General features: G+C 44.0%; 1 protein-coding gene across 3 annotated transcripts in view; it reads left to right on the plus strand.

Annotated features, from left to right (window-relative positions):
* Positions 1–19,326, plus strand: part of CSMD2 (CUB and Sushi multiple domains 2) — a 540,305-nt gene that overhangs the window by 490,127 nt on the left and 30,852 nt on the right. For all 3 annotated transcript variants that reach the window (XM_036446754.2, XM_045584884.1, XM_045584885.1), the window contains 5 exons: positions 277–471; positions 2,343–2,516; positions 4,385–4,558; positions 10,410–10,583; positions 13,345–13,533. In XM_036446754.2, the coding sequence (XP_036302647.1) occupies positions 277–471; positions 2,343–2,516; positions 4,385–4,558; positions 10,410–10,583; positions 13,345–13,533 (906 nt within the window). The remainder of the gene's footprint in view (positions 1–276; positions 472–2,342; positions 2,517–4,384; positions 4,559–10,409; positions 10,584–13,344; positions 13,534–19,326) is intronic.

The following is a 19,326-nucleotide window of genomic DNA, read 5'->3' on the forward strand; positions in this document are numbered from 1 at the left end:
CTATTTGTAGCTTTTCTTAAAAAATGAAGATCTGGCCAAATAGAACTGCAGCCGCACAATCCACAGTCAGCACTGACCAAGTACCACCTCCCGTTTTTGAGGGGTGACGATCTGCCAGTCCACATTGGCAACAATCCCACCCAGCCCAGCTCGCGCATTCCCAGACCTGCCTGGGGACTGAAGCTCTGGATCCATTATTGTTTGCCAGTCCCCAGCTATGGACTCCTGCCAGTGTGTCCTCCACAATTTATTAATGAATCCTCCTTGTCTGCCCAGCTGTGACTTGTCCCGATGTCGGCGGCATCGGCGTGGAGCACGGCCGATGGAGGCTCATCTTTGAGACGCAGTACCAGTTCCAGGCCCAGCTGATGCTCATCTGCGACCCTGGCTACTACTACACTGGGCAGAGGGTCATCCGCTGTCAGGCCAATGGCAAGTGGAGCCTCGGGAACTCCATGCCCACCTGCCAAAGTAAGCCCAGGACGGGAGGGTCGGCAAGTTTGGCTCAGTGCCTCCTACCTGAACTGTCTCCTACGTAGGGAAGGGGAGTTGAGGGGTGTCACCTGGGATTACAGTGTACCCCTTTTTTTAACACACCTAGAATCAGGAACCAGGGAGATGATTACTACTTTAAGGAAGTACTTCTTCGCATCTTGTTGTCTTATTTAAAAGCTGCCTTTGTCCAGGAGAGCATCCACTAATTTATTTATTCAGCACTCATGCCAGGTATTAAAGAGTTATGAAGATAAAAGTTTGTGGATAGAATGGTTTGGCTCAGCGGATAGAATGTCGGCCTGCGGACTCAAGGGTCCCAGGTTCGATTCCGGTCAAGGGTATGTGTCTTGGTTGCGGGCACATCCCCAATGGGGAGTGTGCAAGAGGAAGCTGATAGATGTTTCTTTCTCATCGATATTTCTAACTCTCTATCCTTTTTCTTTCCTCTCTGTAAAATATCAATAAAATTAAAATAAATAAATAAATAAAAGTTTATGGTTCCTGCCCGCAAGGAACTTGTAATCCACTGGAGAGGCAGACAAATAAGGATGCAGTGATAATGGGGTGTGAAAAGATCTGGGAGGGGAGTGTGTGTAGGAGGAATGGGCATAAGCACAAGGGACAGGCCACCTAAGTGTGTCTGCCTCAGCTTCTCCATGGCTAACTGTTTTTCTCTGGTTCTTCACGATAGTTTCAAAATCCAGGGCCCCTGGGAAGCCACTCTAGGACAGAGGCTACCAGGGAGTGCTCCTAGGACCCCTCCCTGTGGAAGGGAAGGAAACGGGACTGGGAGGCGGAGGAGTGGGCTCTGGTACAACAGGGATGGAGGTCTCAGCCAACCCACAGGGAGCTCTGAAGCTGGGGTGGCCCTTCAGAATTGTCACAGCTGTCCCGAGGGGCCTTTGTGCCTCTACCCTGACTAAGCGTTCGGTGTAGGCTGCCGCAGGGAGAGAGCACGTCTTTAGGTGGGAGGACTCTTCACCTGAAGAGGGCCAGCAGCTGAGGGTCTGTGCCAGCAGCTGGGGAAATAAATCCTCCCATCCTAAATGGGGGTCTCTGTGGCTCACCGCAGCATCCACTACAGCGGAGTACACTCACGACATTTACCTAGTCAGTAAGGAGTATGTTTGTAAAGGAGGTGGTGAAGACAGCCTGTCCATGAGCCCCAAGAAAGTTCCAGACTGAGTGGAGTGGTGTCTTCCCAACACCTATGACCCAAGACACTGCTGTCTTACCAGCCAAGTGCAGACTCCACGGTGGAATATAACCATGCATGTGGCCGAGTAGGAGTCCTGAGCATGAAGCAGCCGATGACAGTGAAGGGGCTCACATTGCGACGCAGCCTTGGCTATTGGGTCTCACCCCTATGCCGGCCGATGGCTACCGGCAGTGCTGAGCTCAGCAGAAATTACAAGGAAATGGATCTGCAGTGTCTGCTGAGAACAAGGAGCAGTCCCCTGCATTGCCGTTGCTCTAGTCGGGTGGTTCCTCAGCAGAGCGCACGTCTGAACCACCTAGCTTTTTAAATGCACGTGCCTGGGCCAGAGATGGTGAGTCTCAGGTCCAGAGTGCAGCCTGGACATTTCTAAAGCTCCTTCGGTGCTTCTATTGAGCAACACCTCAGACAAGAATCCCTGCTCTAACGTAACATCACACAAGTCACAGGCATGACCCATATTCTAGTCATGAGCCCCAGCAGAGCAAGGCTAGACAGATCCTCTTTGTCATAGTCTTGCTAATCAGGAGCAGCACGTGTCCCTCCTCTTCAACCAGGCAGCCTGAAGAGGGCCAGCAGCTGAGGGTCGTTGCCAGCAGCTGGCTTACCGAGCACTTTGTTATCCTCTTAGTCATCTCCTGTGGAGAGCTCCCCATTCCACCCAACGGGCACCGCATCGGGACGCTGTCCGTCTACGGGGCAACAGCCATCTTCTCCTGCAATTCTGGCTACACGCTGGTGGGCTCCAGGGTGCGGGAGTGCATGGCCAACGGTCTCTGGAGTGGCTCTGAAGTCCGCTGCCTTGGTAAGTGACCTCCCCCGGCCTGGCCTGCCCTCTGCTCCCTCCTCAGGACAGGTTACTTTTCCAAAGTCAGATCCCAGTCTTAGAACAGTACCATTTTACCTACTTTCCTAAAAAGTCTAATCCAAACACCAGCTATTGGGCATCCACCATGACTAAAATCCTAAACTAGCTTCTCTTGGGGCTCCCAAAAGAATGTGAACAACTTAAAGTCTAAAGAGACAAGTCTTTGAGGGGTTCTCTTTCTGGTCAAACACACTGCCCCTTCTTATGGCCCCTGAATGATGAGGGAAACCTGAGTCTCCTCCACCTTCAGAGCAACGTAGAGAGACATAGCCTGTGACAGACCTAAAACACCTTGTACATGATGTATTAGCAAATGTACATGTATGTGTATTTTATATACATAATATAGAAATATATTTTGGTCACTTGCTTATTCTATACTTTCCGATATAACAAAGAGATAGTATGCAAATTAACCCTCATGCCCTCACAAGATGGCTGCCTACGACCAAGCCAGCAGGGGAGTTAGTGAGGGATGACCAAACAACTAAACAGCAGGCTGCATGAGGCAACCAGGATGGCAGGGGAGGCAGTAAGAGATGAGGCTGGCAGGGGGTAGGGGACAGTTATGGGCAACCAAGCCAGCAGAGGGGGCCAGTTCAGGGCAATCAGGCCATCAGGGCAGTGGAGCAGTGGAGGGGGGGCACGGGAGCACAGCTGGGGGCAACCTGGCCAACAGTGGGAGGCAATTAGGGACAACCAGGCCAGCAGGAGGGGCAGTTAGGGGCAGTTAGGCCAGCATGCAGGGACAGTGAGGGGTGATCAGGATGGTGGTGTGGGGCAGTTAGGAGCAACCAGATAGGCTGGCAGGTGAGCTATTAGGAGCCAGTGGTTCAGGATTTTGAGAGGGATGTCCGACTGCCAGATATCCCCCGAGGGGTCCCAGATTGGAGAGGGTGCACGTTGGGCTGTGGGGACCTGCCCCCATGCACGAATTTTGTGCACTGGGCTTCTATAAATATATATATTTTTTACAATATAAAACAATGTTAAAAATTTATACATTTTACAATATAAAACTATGTTAAACTCATAAAAAAATGAAAAACATGGCTTACAAAGAACAAAGTCATTATTTCCACCATGGTTCGTTCATCCCTGCCTAAACCTTACACTAAGGTTCTCTCTCCTCTCACTCCTCTCTTGGACGCCTCAGGTGCAAAGGAGGGTCCCCACTGCACTAAACCTAATAGCATAGGTTGGATAGTCTGTTCCAGAGTGCCCAGTGCTTCCCTCCCATTTCTCTGGCCCCTGTTGTGTTAACATAGAGCCAAAGATGCGAGTGGAAATGCTAGGAATATGCTCTACCCAATCCCCATTGAATAAAAATAACTCACCTGGATTTACATCTTCTATGAGCCTTGCCACTCAAGGAGAAGGAAAAATGAGCTTACATAGTTATTTTCTACACAACAGGCTTTGACTGCCTTACTGTAGGCCACTGTGCCCTCCATTTCGTAGATGCTCAGTTGATGAGAAAAAATGGGGCCGGTGTTTGTGTGCAGGGAGGTAACAGTGATAACTTCTTACCTGTATCTAGACACAGAAACTAAATGTCTGACATGGATGGTCATAGGGTACAGCCTTGAAATTTTGGTTGCCAAATCTTCAACACTATTTCTATCATGTCTAGCTACCTGAAGTCACTGGGCGGCTACTCTCAGGGGGAAGTGGGAAAACAATGGGTGGTTGGGTAACTTGGTCCTTCTCCCCACCATCCCTGTCTCCCCCAACCCTGACCAAGCCCCGCCTCATTTTCTGTACATTCCTCTTTGATTTACACTCTTTCCCTATCCCCTACAAAGCCGGACACTGCGGGACCCCAGAGCCCATCGTCAACGGACACATCAATGGGGAGAACTACAACTACCGGGGCAGCGTGGTGTACCAGTGCAACGCCGGCTTCCGCCTGATCGGCATGTCCGTGCGCATCTGCCAGCAGGATCATCACTGGTCGGGCAAGACCCCTTTCTGTGTGCGTAAGTATGTTATCCACTCTCCCTAGTCATGGGCTCAGAGTCAGCATACTTTCTCCCTTGTCCTCTTGGTTAGGTTAGCAGAGGCTTGGCATACTTTTCTTTTTTTTTTTATTCTTTATTGTTTAAAGAATTACACATGAATCCTTTTTTCCCCATTGACCTCTCCCCACTCATCCCCCTCCCCCCTCCCACTCATCCCCCTCCCCTCTACTGACTGTGTCCATGGGTTATGCTTATATGCATGCATGCTTTTTTCAAAAATGCTATTATTACTTTCAGTTTTCTACATGTCACTGATTACTGCTTTCACCTTTATTATTTCTTCCCTTGTGATTTCTTTGGGTTAACTTTTTTATTCATTTTTTTTATCTTTTGAGTTGGGAATTTAATTCACTTATTTTCATTCCTTCATTTTTATTGAATGCCATGGATATAAGTATGTAGGATTATGAAATTTCTTCTGATCACTATTCTAATCGTATCCCATAGATTACAATAATTCATGTCTTATTATTTATCAGAAATTCTGCAATTTTAGTAATAATTTTCCCTTTCACCCAGAAGTTTGTATATAGAAGAGTATTTTTTTAATTCCAGTGAAGGACCTTTTTACTTTTTATTGTTTTATTTATTTCTAATGTTAGTGCATTGAACATAATATTTCTATTACAATTTATTGACACTCTCTTTGTGGCTTAATATTTGATTAGTTGTTATGAGTGTCCCATGTGCATTTGAGAATACAGGGTATTAAGGTATAAATTTCTTTTATAGTCATGAGATGTGCCTTATTGATTATGTTGTTTATGCCTTATATATACTTATTTATTTATTTTTGTCCATTTGACCTGAGAGGTGTGTTTTAAAGATTTTTTTATTACTGGCGTGCTTCTATTTCTCCTTGCATTTTCTGCTTCATAAAGGTAGTTGCTATATTATTTGGTGCATAAATATTCATAATTATTATATCTGCATTACAGATTGTGGTTTTAGCCTTTAAAAATGCCTTCCCTGTCACTTGTAATATTTTTTTACTTGAATTGTACTGGTGTCTGATTTTAGGCTTACTGTATTTACTTTCATCTTTAACATTATAAACACCTCTTTGTTCTTACAACATTTTAACGCCATTAGCTTTCATGTGGGACTTACAACAATCAATGAGCCTGTTCTGCTTCCCAGTCCTCACTCCTTTTCCCTTCCATCTTTAGTTGCATTATTTCTACTTAGACATAAAAGGTTTATTATAGTGTTTATCTAATATCACTGTATCCATCTCCCTACCTTCATTTTACTCCTAGATCTACCATTAAGTATATGAAAAGCTCACCAATGCAGCTAAAGTTTGCTCAGTTACCTCCTAACTGGGTCAAGCTGAGTCTCTAGTGGATTCCTCAATAATGCCTCCTTTATATAATGTTCCCCAAGATCTTGCTTGTTTAAAACTTTTATCTGAAACTTAAAACCTGGAGGATAGATGGATTGTACATAAAATCCTTGGTCACTATTTCTTCCTTTGACTTTCTTAAATACCTCTTGGTAAATTACAATTTCGTAGCATTCTCTCTCATAATTTAGTCTTTCTTTCTGAGGTAATTTTGTCTTTTTCTCCAATTCTTTCCTGCATGTCATCAAGTAACTTTTAATTTTCTCCCATGTTTTCTCTGTGTCTTGCTTTAGTTTGTGTTTTTTTTTCTGATTCTTAAGATGGTTTTTCACGTTTCCAAATGTTTATGTATTAATATTTAATTCAGTTTAGAGTGTTGTTACAGTTTTCTTATGTTTCATGTGGGAGATTTTCATCAACCAAGATTTTTTTTTTTTATCATACTTCTATATAGATTTAGGCTGATGTGTTTTTATTCATTTTGTGATTTTGAAAGCTTACAAAAGTCCCCCTTCTATCAATATAGCAAAATATGATTATCTTAAATTTTATTTTTCATTTAACTATAGTTGGTATATAATCATATATTGGTTATATTAGCTTCAGGTGTACAATACAGTGATTTCACATTTTTACATTTTACAATGTGATCATCCCATTACTTCCAGTAATCATCTGTCACTGTGCAAACTTATCACAGTATTATTGGCTATATTCCTCTTCTCTTTCCACTGTACCCTCCTCCCTTCTGGTAACCATCCCTTTGGTCAATTTTTCTGTGAGTCTGTTTTTATTTTGGTTTTCTTGTTTGTTGTTTGTTTGTTTTTGGTCTTGTTGTTGTTTTTAGATTTCACATACAAATGAAACCACATGGTACTTGTCTTCCTCTACCTGGCTTATTTCATTTAGCATAATACCCTCTAGATCCATTCATGTTGTCACAAATGGCAAGATTTCATCTTTTTTTATTGTTGCATAATATACCATAGAATATATATATATCCTCTTCTTTATCCAATCATCTATCAGTGGACACTTAGTTGCTTCCATCTCTCAGTGCAATTCCAACATCATTCTTCTCAGAACTAGACTAAATAATCCTAAAATGTATATGGAGCCACAAAGGCCCCAACTAGAAAGACGGATGAAGTTGGAGATACCATGCTTCCTGATCTCGAACTATATACTTCAAAGCTGTAATAATCAAAACAGTATGTTGTGGCACAAAAAAAAGACATATAGATCAATGGAACAGAATAGAGAACCCAGAAATAAACCCTTGTTTATATGGCCAACTAATCTATGACAAAGAAAGTAAAAATAGACACTTGTGTAATGAAAGTGTTTTCAGTGAGTGGTGGTAAATAAACTGGACAGATACATGTTTTGCATTTTAATAGAAGGCTTTCTTGTGTTTGGTAAGAAAAAGTTGTTTGTCCTCCATTTTGTTTGTTTGCTTTTCTTTTGTCATCGCAGGATCTTAAATGTCCCCCTTTTTGTTTATTTTCCCTTTTGTTACCCAATCTCCAGAGGATAGCTCTTCTCTACCTCTGTCTCCCTCCCCCTCTCTTCTTCTCTCCCTTTATTTGCTTGCCTTTCTTTTCTTCTAGACGCAAGGAGGAGAGTCACACACTCTCCTGCCCCTTCCCTGTAGTAAGTGCCTCCTGACATCCAGGCCCTTCTTCAATGTGTTCCTAACTAAGATGGACATCCTGTTTCCAGTAGTGATTTTAGATCAGGATTTGGCCCTTCCCCTGCTTCTGTCTTCCCTTTCCATGCAGCCTGGGCCTCCACACAGGCTTGCATCAACAGCATGAGAAATAGTTCTGCCGGGGTTTCCTGTTTTATTTTTCTCCTTACACATAATTTAAAGTTTATAGCATTCTCTGTCTTCTAGTTATGCTGCAGGCCTGGCTTTCTACAGTTTTATTTGTTCTTCTAGATCATCTGCATTTTTTGGATTAGGTGACCATCATTTTTCTCAGCTGCCTTGAAGTAATTTGGAAAATCCTTCACTTTTTAACGCTCCCTAAAGTAAGCCTTTGTGTAAAGTGCAGGGCTGTGTTCTTAATTTTTGCAAGGCCAGTTTTTGTTTTTAATTCTTTTTCTTCATTTGGCTCTCTGTATATGAGATGAAGCAATAAAATAATGAGACTTGCTCAACAAGAAATCCATGAAAGTGGGTCTTAATAGCTTCTAAAGTATTGAGTTTACCAAAAGCAAGGCCATCTCTATTCACTTTGTCTTCCAGATGCACATAAAGAAAATATATTTGGTTTCATTCAGAAGAAAAAAAAAAACTTCAAATGCCTTCAAGAAATTGGCACAGAATGTGTGTGAATAGATTGGGTTATAAAGAATAGAGAATGTGGGCATCTAGGATTAAGTGGAGACTGTCTGCCTGACCTGAGGATATGTTAGCCCTGGTCTACACGGAAAGGCTGTAAAGTATTGAGACAGGCGGACCCTGCCCCTGGAGTGCCTGGTTCATATCCCAGGTCTGTCGCCGTATGTCATATGGCTGCATGACTTCACATGAGTTGGTTTACCTCACGGGGTCTCAGTTTTCTCATCTATAAAATGCAGGCGCCTCAAAGAGTATTATGAGAAGTAAATAAATTAATACATATTAAAACGGTCAGAACAGTTAAAAAAAAAATGACTAGAATAGTGCCTTATATAGATGTCAAGCAGAGGCTGCTGGTGTTATTGTTGTGAGGATGACAAAGATGGCGGTGCTGGTGATGCCACCACCTGTCACATCTCAGAATCCAGGATCTTATGTCCCAGGCCCCATTGTCTCCAGCAACACAGAGGTTTGGGGTGTCTCTGGAACAGGAAAGGACAAATATTTATAAGTGATCACTCTGTGGTAGGCACCGTGTTAGTTGTCTTCACATGTGCACTCAAATTTCCAATATCAGCCATCATCAGAGCTTTCTAGCACTTCCAGAGTTAGCTCTCGTGCCCACTCCCACACAGCTGTTCTACAATGTCACCTTTTTTCTGAAGACCCACACTCCATCTCCTCCATCTATGTTCTCAGCAAATCGCTAAAGCAAAGAGTTTAGATGGCCTGAAATCAGAGAAGCTGGGTTCAAAACTCGGCTGAACCACTAGGAAACTGTGTTGCTCTGTTTTCCCTTGAGGATAATAATGGTGCCTACCTCACAGGGCTGTAGGATTAAATGAAATAATGTATTTAAACCCCAATAGTTATTAGCCAACTACATAAGCTCACTTTCTATCGTGCAGCAATAATAGAAGCCATCAGACTAACTCCTTCCCTGTCCTGCTTCTCCACCCACATTGTCTTCGCTCCTCCTTGCCCCTTCCTCTCACCTCAGTAGAAGACTCTCCAGGCCCAAGGCTGTGCCCTGCACTGAGTCTATGAAGCTTCTTTCCTCCTGGCTCCTTAGTGAGCTTAGTCGGTTTTTACCTCTCTGCTGCTGATCTTCCCTGTCTATGAATTTCCCTCAGCCTGTAAGACCACATTCAATAAGCATCCCTACTATGTGCCAGACATGCGAGTAAGTGTTGAGGATAAAGATGAATCGAATGTGTCATAGTCCCTGCTCTCGGGATATTTGGCTCTAGTGGTCCATGTGCTCAAGCGCAGTGAAGTGTTCGAGCCTCTGGGGGCCTGTTTTCCTTCCTAGTGGTGTTTCTCCCTCTCCCCTTTGCAGCCTGGGATCTCCGGGAAACAGACCTACCTGGGTGTCTGACATTTCTTGAGACTCCCCCTGGTTCCTGTGACACTCCCCGCTCCCTGTCCAGCTTGGTTTTCTACTTTGCTAAGGACCCTCCAGTTTCCTTTGTAGGTGTTTTGGTGGATCTGCCCTTCAAAAGGTTTTCGTCCTCAGCGCCCTTCTCTCACTTTATATGAGTGATGTTTAACCTTGGGGAGGGGTCCTGACCCTTTGTTAACCTGGAGAGGGTCCTCTCCCAAGCTGCTTGCATACACCTAATATTTCACATAGCATTTCAGTGGGTTCACAGACCCAATGAAGCTTGTCTCCACCCTCCCACCATCTCCTAACAACTCTGGGTCCCTGGGCTTGGCCTTGGTTACTGGTCTAGCAGAGTGAGCAATCTGTTCAGGCTTGGTTAGTAGTGACTCTGCCCTGTCAAGATTGGCCCAGGAACTAGGGTGGTTCTCAGTCAGTGGAGGGGCAGTCACCAGTGTACCAGCAATGAAGAGTGGAGGTGGGGAGCCCTGGGAGTGAGAGGCAGGACTGTGTTGCTAGGTGAGAGAGCACTACAATCCAGGCCTCTCGCCCTGTGGGGAGTCCTGCCTTCAAGGAAGAGGGAATGTCCCCATGAGGGTCTCTGCAGCAGAAGAGACTAAAGTTAGACTTATGGCTGAACTTCACTGATGGGCAAGAGACATGCCAGGTGAGAGGAGGATGAACTTTTTGGGATGTGGAATAACAGGAGGGCTTACCTATCTTGTTTTGGTTACAGCAATTACCTGTGGACACCCAGGCAATCCGATCAATGGCCTCACTCAGGGCAACCAGTTTAACCTCAACGATGTGGTCAAGTTTGTCTGTAACCCTGGCTATGTGTCCGAGGGCGCTGCTGGGTCCCAGTGCCTGGCCAACGGGCAGTGGAGCGACATGCTGCCCACCTGCAGAAGTGAGTCACCCTGCTCCTCCCACTCACCCAGGGCCTCTGCATCTGTGGTTCCCCAACCCGCAAGCAAAAGCCCTTGGATTCAGTTGACTTGATAAGGGAGACTGGGGACAGAGAAGGGTCATAAGCGGGACCTTCCTCAACCCCCAGATGCATCCATGGAAATTGTCATCGTTGGTTACAAAAAAAGAGCAAACGAAGTTTCACCTGTCAAAATAGAAGTCGAAAACAATCTGTTTTTATTTTATTTTTAATTTCTTTTATTTCAGGGAGGAAGGGAGAGGGAGAAAGAGATAGAAACACCAATGATGAGAGAGAATCATTGATCAGCTGCCTCCTGCATGCCCCACACTGGGGAATAGAGCCCACAATCTGGGCATGTACCCTAACTAGGAATTGAACCGTGACCTACTAGTTCATAGATCAATGCTGAACCACTTAGCCATGCTGGCCAATCGAATATAATCTGTTTACATTTCACAAACCAATAATTCATCACATAGAGCCCCATTTTTGATGGAAGAATGGAAAATAAAAAGCAAATAGTCTATGGTTTGGGTTGAAGCAGGGGAGGGGAGAGAAGAGGCAGCTTCTGCATAGAGGATATTCCGGTCCCAACTGGGATTAGCTTGGAAGGCTGTTCGCAGCGGTAAAGGGCAAGTGGAGGTGCCTGCCTCTTACCACGAGTGGCCAGGCCAGCTCAGTGACATTTAAGTGGATAGTCAGAGTGAGCTGGACACGAGAGAGCCCAGCCTGAGCTGGAGTGGACCATTCTTCAAAGTGAGGAGGCTGAGAGTCCCGGACGCTGGCTTCTCCTAGCAGCATTCGGGGTTCATGCCGATTGGCTGTGCAATGTGACAGCTCGTTTTAACTGATATTAAAGGGCCAGCGTTTTCAAAGTTTACAAAATAAGACACATTCACAACTATTCCTAAAATAACAACCTTCTCTTAACAAGTTTTCAAGATGCCGTTTTGAGTGAGAGAAGGTTACAGAGAACAAGACCTTGTTTTGCGCCTTCCTTCTGTCATTTATTCAGGCAGGGAACGTTGAGAATTGCTGCTTTGGGGTGTTATCCCATGTTCCCTTCTTCACAAGAACTGTGCTTCATCCCCCCAACACAAGATGCAAGTTCTCCTGGGCCTGCAGCTATACCTGCCTCCTACCTACCCCCCAACCCTGACTGGTCCCAAACTCAGAGGGCAGGGCAAAACCCTTAGGAACCTGGCCTCCAGGCCTGCTCCCCGCCAGTCATTCACCAGCCTGACAGAGCAACCTGTCTAAAACGCAAATCCGATCAAGTCACCTCCTGTTTAAAACACCTTCCCAGCCTTCCCTCTGCCTTTGGGAGAAAGTACTCTCCTCCACTGGCTTATGGGCCTGAGGGCCTGGCCCAGCCTCCTGCCCAGCCCCATCCTTCCTCACTGCACCACACCCAGCCTCGCTTCTGTGGTGCGCTTCAGCCACCTGAACCTCTTCCATTCCTTCCGCATGCCCTGTGCCCACCCACCCCCAGGCACTTGCAGACAGTCTCCCCAAATGAAGTCTCTCTTCTCCATCGCCCTCACCACCCCTCTCTGTCTAGGTGACTTGTGCCCAGTCACCAAGAGCCAGCTGAAATGTCCCTTCTCCTGCAAAGCCATGCCCTCTCCACCCCCTGCTCTGATGCTCTGTTCTGTACTTCCAGAACATTCTCTGCTGCCCCTATCAGAGCACTTATCAAATAGGATAATCACTTATTCGTTCTTCTCTCTAGACCAGCAGTTTTCATCTGCGGGTGATTTTACCCATCCACCTGCCCCAGCAGGGACAGATGTCTGGAGACCTTTTAGGCTGCCACACAGGAGGGTTTCTGTTGGCATCTGGTGGGTAGAGGCCAGAGATGCTGATAAATATCCTAGACCAGACCACCCCACAATGAAGCACCATCAGCCCACAATGTGCACAGCCCCACATGTGCACAGTGCCAGGGAGGAGAAACGCTACTTGAGACTAAAATCTGTGGGATCCTTGCTGCCCAGCTCAGTGTGCTTGGCGTTCACAGTGCTCGGGAGTGAATAAATGCCACTTGTTTGTTTTGTGATGCCAACCCCTCCGAACCTCAGAGAGGTTCGTCAAGTACCGTAAACGCTTATCAAAGATTTAAAACATCTGCCCTGCTGCCTATGCCATGTAGGCAAGATAATGGTAGCAAAGGTGTTTTGAAAGCAAAAGTACACAACAGGAGTTATGAGTGATACTGTCATTATCCTAAAACTGCCCTCTGGTTTTGAGTTAAGCTGCTTTGGAAACACTTTAACATTTAAAAGTCAAATTATTTCCCCCGGATAGTCATCTCTCCCTGGACTACTCATAGAAGTGATTAAAACAGTCTCCAAAAGAGCCCAACAGGCTCGGGTTTTACAACTGATGAGCTTTGCTGCGAGAGAAACACTGGCTGGGACCAGCACACAGATGGGGCAGCCACGCCCTCGAGGGACGTCTGTGCACAGGAGCATGGAGGTGGGAGAAGTTAACCAGTCTGGGAGGGGGAGGGTAGGCTTCTCCAAGGAGGTGCTGTCATGTGAGAATGAGTCCCTTAACCGCGTGATCAAGGTGCGAGCAGTCCCAGCCTCCGGACCCGCTCACCCTCCCAGGCAGGATGTGCTTCGTGCTGATCTAGAAATTGCACTACATTGGGATTCTGTGCCTGTTGGGCTTCTGAATTCTCATTGAAAAGCATGTGAACACTTGGTCTGTGTCTAATTGTCCCTTTCCATTGCAGTCATTAACTGCACAGACCCTGGGCACCAAGAACACAGCGTCCGTCAAGTCCATGCCAGCGGCCCGCACAGGTTCAGCTACGGCACCACGGTGTCTTACCAATGCAACCACGGCTTCTACCTCCTGGGCTCCCCCGCGCTCAGCTGCCAGGGAGACGGCACCTGGGACCGTCCCCGCCCGCAGTGTCTCTGTAAGTAGATGTCATTACTCCCAATGATCACCTGTACAGTCCTAGGATAGACCATGTCATAGAGCTGAGCTCCCTTCTGTGTGTGTGTGTGTGTGTGTGTGTGTGTGTTACTTCACAATGACTGTCACTAACTGCTCCTTGGATGGCAGAGCCCTGCTTGGCCCCAATTGGGTTAGTGGCCACACCACCTCGCATGCTCTTACCTCCTGGCTATGGGCCTTTCCATCACTGCCACTCCCCTCTTCAGCCTTCAGGGCCCTCTTCCTCTAGAACTGCCTGCCTGACGGAACACTGTCTCCCATTTGCCCCTTTCTTGCTTTTCCAGATAGACAACATAGTTCTTCCTTTGAAGGACTTGAAGCAGAAATGCCGCGACTCTTGAGGCAGACCGACCTGAATGTGAATTAATAACTAGCTTCTTTTGGAACATTTAATCCATTTGCATTTTTTAGTGAAATATAATTCACATGCCATAAAATCCATTCTTTCAAAGTCTATCATTGAGTGACTTTAATATATTCACAGAATTGTACAATGATCACCACTATCTAATTCCAGGGCACGTTCATTAGACCAGAAGGAAACCCTTGAGCAGTCACTTCCCATTTTCCATCACTACCCTACCCACTGGGAATCATCCATCCACCCTCTGTCTATGAATTTGCCTATTCTGGCCATTTTATATAGATGGAATTACATATATGGCCTTCTGAGACTGGCTTCTTTTACTTAGCATAAGGTTTTCAAAGATCATTCATGTTGTAGCATTTATCCATACATCATTCCTTTATATGGCCAAATACTATTCCATTGTGTAGATATACCACATTTTGTTTATCCATTCCTCAGTTGATAGACATTTGAGCTGTTTCCACTTTTTGGCTGTTACAAATAAAGCTGCAAAGGACATCTGTGTACACATTTTGTGTGAACATCTGTTGCCAGTTCTCTTGGATATACTACTATACCTAGGAGTGAAGTTTCTGGGTCATATGGTAACTTTATTGTGAATGTTTTTAAGATAACCATTTTCCAATGTGTCTGCACCATTTTACCATGTTGCCAGCAGTGTAGTGGAGTTCTAGTTTCTCCACATTCTTACTTATGCATTGTTCATCTTTTTCATTATAGCCATTCTCATTGTGGTTTTTATTTCCACTTCCTTAATGATGCAATGTTGAGCATCTTCATGTGTACTTATTGGCCTTTAGTTTAGTGTCTCTTCTTAGAGAAATGTCTATTCAAGTTCTTTGCCCATTTTTTAATTGAGTTGTTTGTCTTCGTATTGTTGAGTCTTAACGGTTCTTTATATATTCTGGACACTATACTCATACCAGATACATGATTTTCAAACATTTTCTCCCATCTTGTGGATTATCTTTTCACTTTCTGGATAATGCCCTTTACTCTTTCTCTTGTTGCTTGTGCTTTTGGTGGAATGTTTAAGAAACCATTGCCTAATCCAGCAATTTTCAACCTTTTTCATCTCATGGCACACATCAACTAATTACTAAAATTCTGTGACACACCAAAATAGATATTATATATTTTGCCGATCTGATCAAATAGGTAAATTTTGATTCATTCACACCAATATTGTTTTGTTGGTTGTTGTTATTTTTTTTTTCACTTGACAATCTAAGGGAAGGAAAAGAGGCCAGACCCCTGACTAAATAGTCATTGCATGTTATAATAATTCTTATGGCCAAGAACGGTTTGGCTCAGTGAAGAGAGCATCGGCCTGCAGACTGAAAGATCCCAGGTTTGATTCCGGTCAAGGGCGTGTGTCTTGGTTGCAGGCACATCCCCAGTGGGGGGTGTGCAGGAGGTAGCTGATCAATGTTTCTCTCTCATGGATGTTTCTAGCTCTCTATCTCTCTCCCTTACTCTCTCTAAAAAATTAATAAAATGTGTGTGTGTTTTTTAATTCTTGTAGCACACCGGTATAAAATCACTGGCCTGATCCAACATCACCAAGATCATCTCATCTGTGACTAAGCTTAGTTTCACTTATTCCTTTCCAAACTGAATGTTTGTTACTTCTTTTTGTTACCTATTTGCCTGGCTAGAACTTCCAGTACAATGTTGAATAGATGTGGCAAGAACAGACATTCTTGTCATGTCCCCGGTCACAGGGGGAAAGCTTTCAGTCTTTAGCCATGAAGTATGCTATCAGCCGTGGGGGTTTTGTAGATTCCCTTGATCAGATCGAGGACGTTCCCTTCTATTCCTAGCCTGTTAAACATGTTTATCACAAAGGGTGTTGGATTATTGTCAAATTACTGTTCTGAATCTATTGGGAGGATCATGTGAGTTTTCCCCCTCTCATTTCATTAATGTGGTGTATTACACTGATTGATTTTCATATGTTGAACCATTCTTGTGTTCCTGGAACAAATCACACTTAGTCATGGTGTATAATCCTTTTATTATGCTGCTGGTTTTGGTTTGCTAGTATTTTACTGAGGATTTTCACAACTATGTTTATAAAGGATATTGGTCTGTAGGTTTCCTTCCTATCAATGTCTTTGTTTGGCTTCAGTATCAGGGTAACAGAATCCTCAAAGAATGAGTTGGAAAGTGTCCTGTTGTAGTTTTAGGAATAATTTGAGAAAAATTGGTGTTATTTCTTCTTTAAAATTTTGGTAAAATTCAGCATTGAAGTCAACTGGGCCTGGAATTTTCTTTGATTAAAGATTTTGATCGTTCTATTTATTTGTTATAATTCTATTTACATGTTTTATTTCTTCTTGAGCCAGTTTTGGTAGTTTATATGTTTCTAGGAATTTGTCCATTTTATCTTGGTTATCTAATTTGTTGGCCTACAACTGTTCATGTTCATTTTCCAAATTCCCTTCCATTATTGATTTCTAATTTTATTGGTGATTGGAGAATATACTTTGTATGGCCGAAAAACAGGTTTGGCTCAGTGGTAAGAGCGTCGGTCTGCAGACTGAAAGGTCCCAGGTTCGATTCCACTCAAGGGCATGTACATTGGTTGCGGGCACACCCCCTACTGGCAGCTGCTCGATGTTTCTCTCTCATCAAAGTTTCTAGCTCTCTATCCCTCTCCCTTCCTCTCTGTAAAAAAATCAATAAAATATATTTTTTTAAAAAGAATATACTTTGTATGATTTCAGTCTTTTCAAATATTATGGAGACTCATTTTATGGCCTAACATATTGTCTATTCTGAAGAATGTTCTATGTATACTAGAGAAAAGTATATATTCTGTTGTTACTAAGTACTATAGTGTCCTATAGATTATTGTTACATCTAGTTGGCTTCTAGTGTTATTCATTATATTTCCTTGTTGATTTGTTTGGATGTTCTATTCATAACTTAAAGTAGGGTGTTAAAATATCATACTGTAATTACTGATTTGTCTATTTCTCTTTTCAATTCTGTTAGCTTTTTGCTTCATGTTCTTGGCAGGTCTGTTGTTAGGAGCATATATATTTATAGTTGTTATATCTTCTTGGCGGATTGATCCTTTTATTATTACAATGTCCCTCTGTCTAGTAACAATTTTGCTTTTAAGTTTATCTTGTCTGATATTAAGATAGCCATTCAGCTCTTTTTTGGATATTGTATGCATAGTATATATTTTTCATCTTTTTACTTTCGATCCATTTGTATCTTTGAATCTAAGGTCTGTCTCTTCTGTATATAGTTGGATCTTGTTCTTTTTATTCATTTTTCTGCTATCTGGCTTTTATGTGTTTAATTCTCATTTAATGTAATCACTGATAAGAAAGCACATGGAGTCAGGGATCATGTGGAGAACAATCACCGATGCCTCAGTTGACAGCCAGATCCAAGTCATTGAGAAGGGAAACAACTACAGTGCTTCCAGAGTGTGTCCTCTTAGAGTCAACCTACCTGGTTTCAAGAACTAGTTCTATTATTGAACAGGTCTGTGACCTTGGGCAAGTTCCTTTTCCTCGCCATGCCTCATTTCCTCCTCAGCAAGATGGAGATTAAAATGGTGCCTACCTCGTAGGGTTGCCTTAAGAAATAAAAAATATAATGCTTAAAACTTACTCTGTCCGTTATCTATTGCTATGTAACAAGCCATCTCAAAACTTAGTGGCTTAAAATAGCAACTGCTTTTGTTTGCTCACAGTTAGATCAGGACTTAACAGGTGTATTAGTTGGGTTTTACTAGAGAAACAGAACCCATAACATACTACATATAAAATAAGGAATTGGCTCACACAATTATGGAGTCTTAGAAGTCCCAAGATCTGCAGTCAGCAAGCTGGAGACCCAGAAGAGCAGATGTCATGGTTTCAGTCTGTTTTCAAAAGCCTGAGAAGCAGGATAGCCAACAGTGTCAATTCCAGTCCACATCTGAGACCAACGGCTGGATGTTCCAGCTCAAAGGCAGAGAGAGGGAGAGAAGTCTCTCTAACTCAGCCTTCTTGTTCTATTCTGGCCTTCAGGAGATAGGATGAGGCACACCCACACTGGAGAGAGCAATCTGCATTATTCAGTCTACTTAGTCAGATTTTAATCTCATTAAGAAATGCTCTCACAGAATAATTCTTGAACAACTATCTGGGCATCCTTCTGGTCCAGTCAAGTTGACAGCTGTCATCAGGGACAGCGTTAGGCTAATTCAGATTTTATCCTGTTGGTCACCTATCCTGTTCATCATCTCTGCCATCCCCTGTCCCCTTTCCAGATGCAAGCTATGACTACAAGTATCTCCTACCATACCCCAAGGTTTAATCCATCCAAGTCATTATCATCTCTTCTTAAACTAGTGCAACACCTCCCTCATTCTTGCCTCACTCTAGAATGTTTTCCACATGTGGTCAGAATGTTCTTAAAATGTATATCACTCCAATGGCATCCCTTCATGCTTATAATAAAATCCATATTCTAGGCCATCATAGCAAGCTCTCCACCCATGTCTTCTTCCATTCTTTCCTTGCCCTGTCTGTTCCAGAAGCCCTGGCTTTCTTGCTGGTCCTTAAACACACCAAGTTCGTTCTGGCCTCTGGACCTTTACACCTGATGTTTCTTCCCTCAGGATGCTCTTCACCCAGATCTTGCTGACGATGGCTGGCCTCTTCACTCAAATCACTGCTCAGATGTCACCTTCTCAGTGACGTCTTCCCTGCCCACCCTGCTCAAAAACAGCATCCTCATTCTGCCCCTGACCACCCTTTTCCTGATGCAGCTTTATTTTCCTTCTTAGCACCCCCTTAGAATTGCCTGTTTATGTCATTATTTATAGTCTCTCTTCCCCCTAGAATATAAGCTCCACAAGAGCATGGACTTGATTCTCCCAAACACACAGAGTAAATGAAAGAGCCTGAGGTGTACCTGTGGCAAGAGTGATGAGAAGGCAAAGCACAGCAACCCTGACAGCAGAGCCCTGCCTAAACCTGTGCACTTCAGCTCCATCTCTCCACTGGTTCTCACAGTTACGCTTTGCTGTATCAGGAAAGGGAACTTGCAGGCTTAAGGTGTTAAGTTGGGGACAATGGATGTGGGCAATTATAAGATGCAGTTAGGAAAGGACTATAACTGGTCCTTGTTCTGGAACCTGTGGCCAGTGCAGACAATCCCAGGATCCCAATTGCCCATATTATCTTATGTGTGCTACATGCACCACCTTTCTGCCAGAAATATTTGGGAATGTCCTATAACAGCAAGGAAGAGTCAAGAAAGAAAAGCAACAAATGGGATCACATACTTACTACATGTATTATCCCTTCAACCCTTAAAACAAAGGTGTCACTCTTCATTTCACTGATACGGAAACTGCACAGCGAGATGGGT

Source organism: Pipistrellus kuhlii, unplaced genomic scaffold (assembly GCF_014108245.1).
Source record: "Pipistrellus kuhlii isolate mPipKuh1 unplaced genomic scaffold, mPipKuh1.p scaffold_m20_p_2, whole genome shotgun sequence".
NCBI classification, from domain to species: domain Eukaryota; kingdom Metazoa; phylum Chordata; class Mammalia; order Chiroptera; family Vespertilionidae; genus Pipistrellus; species Pipistrellus kuhlii.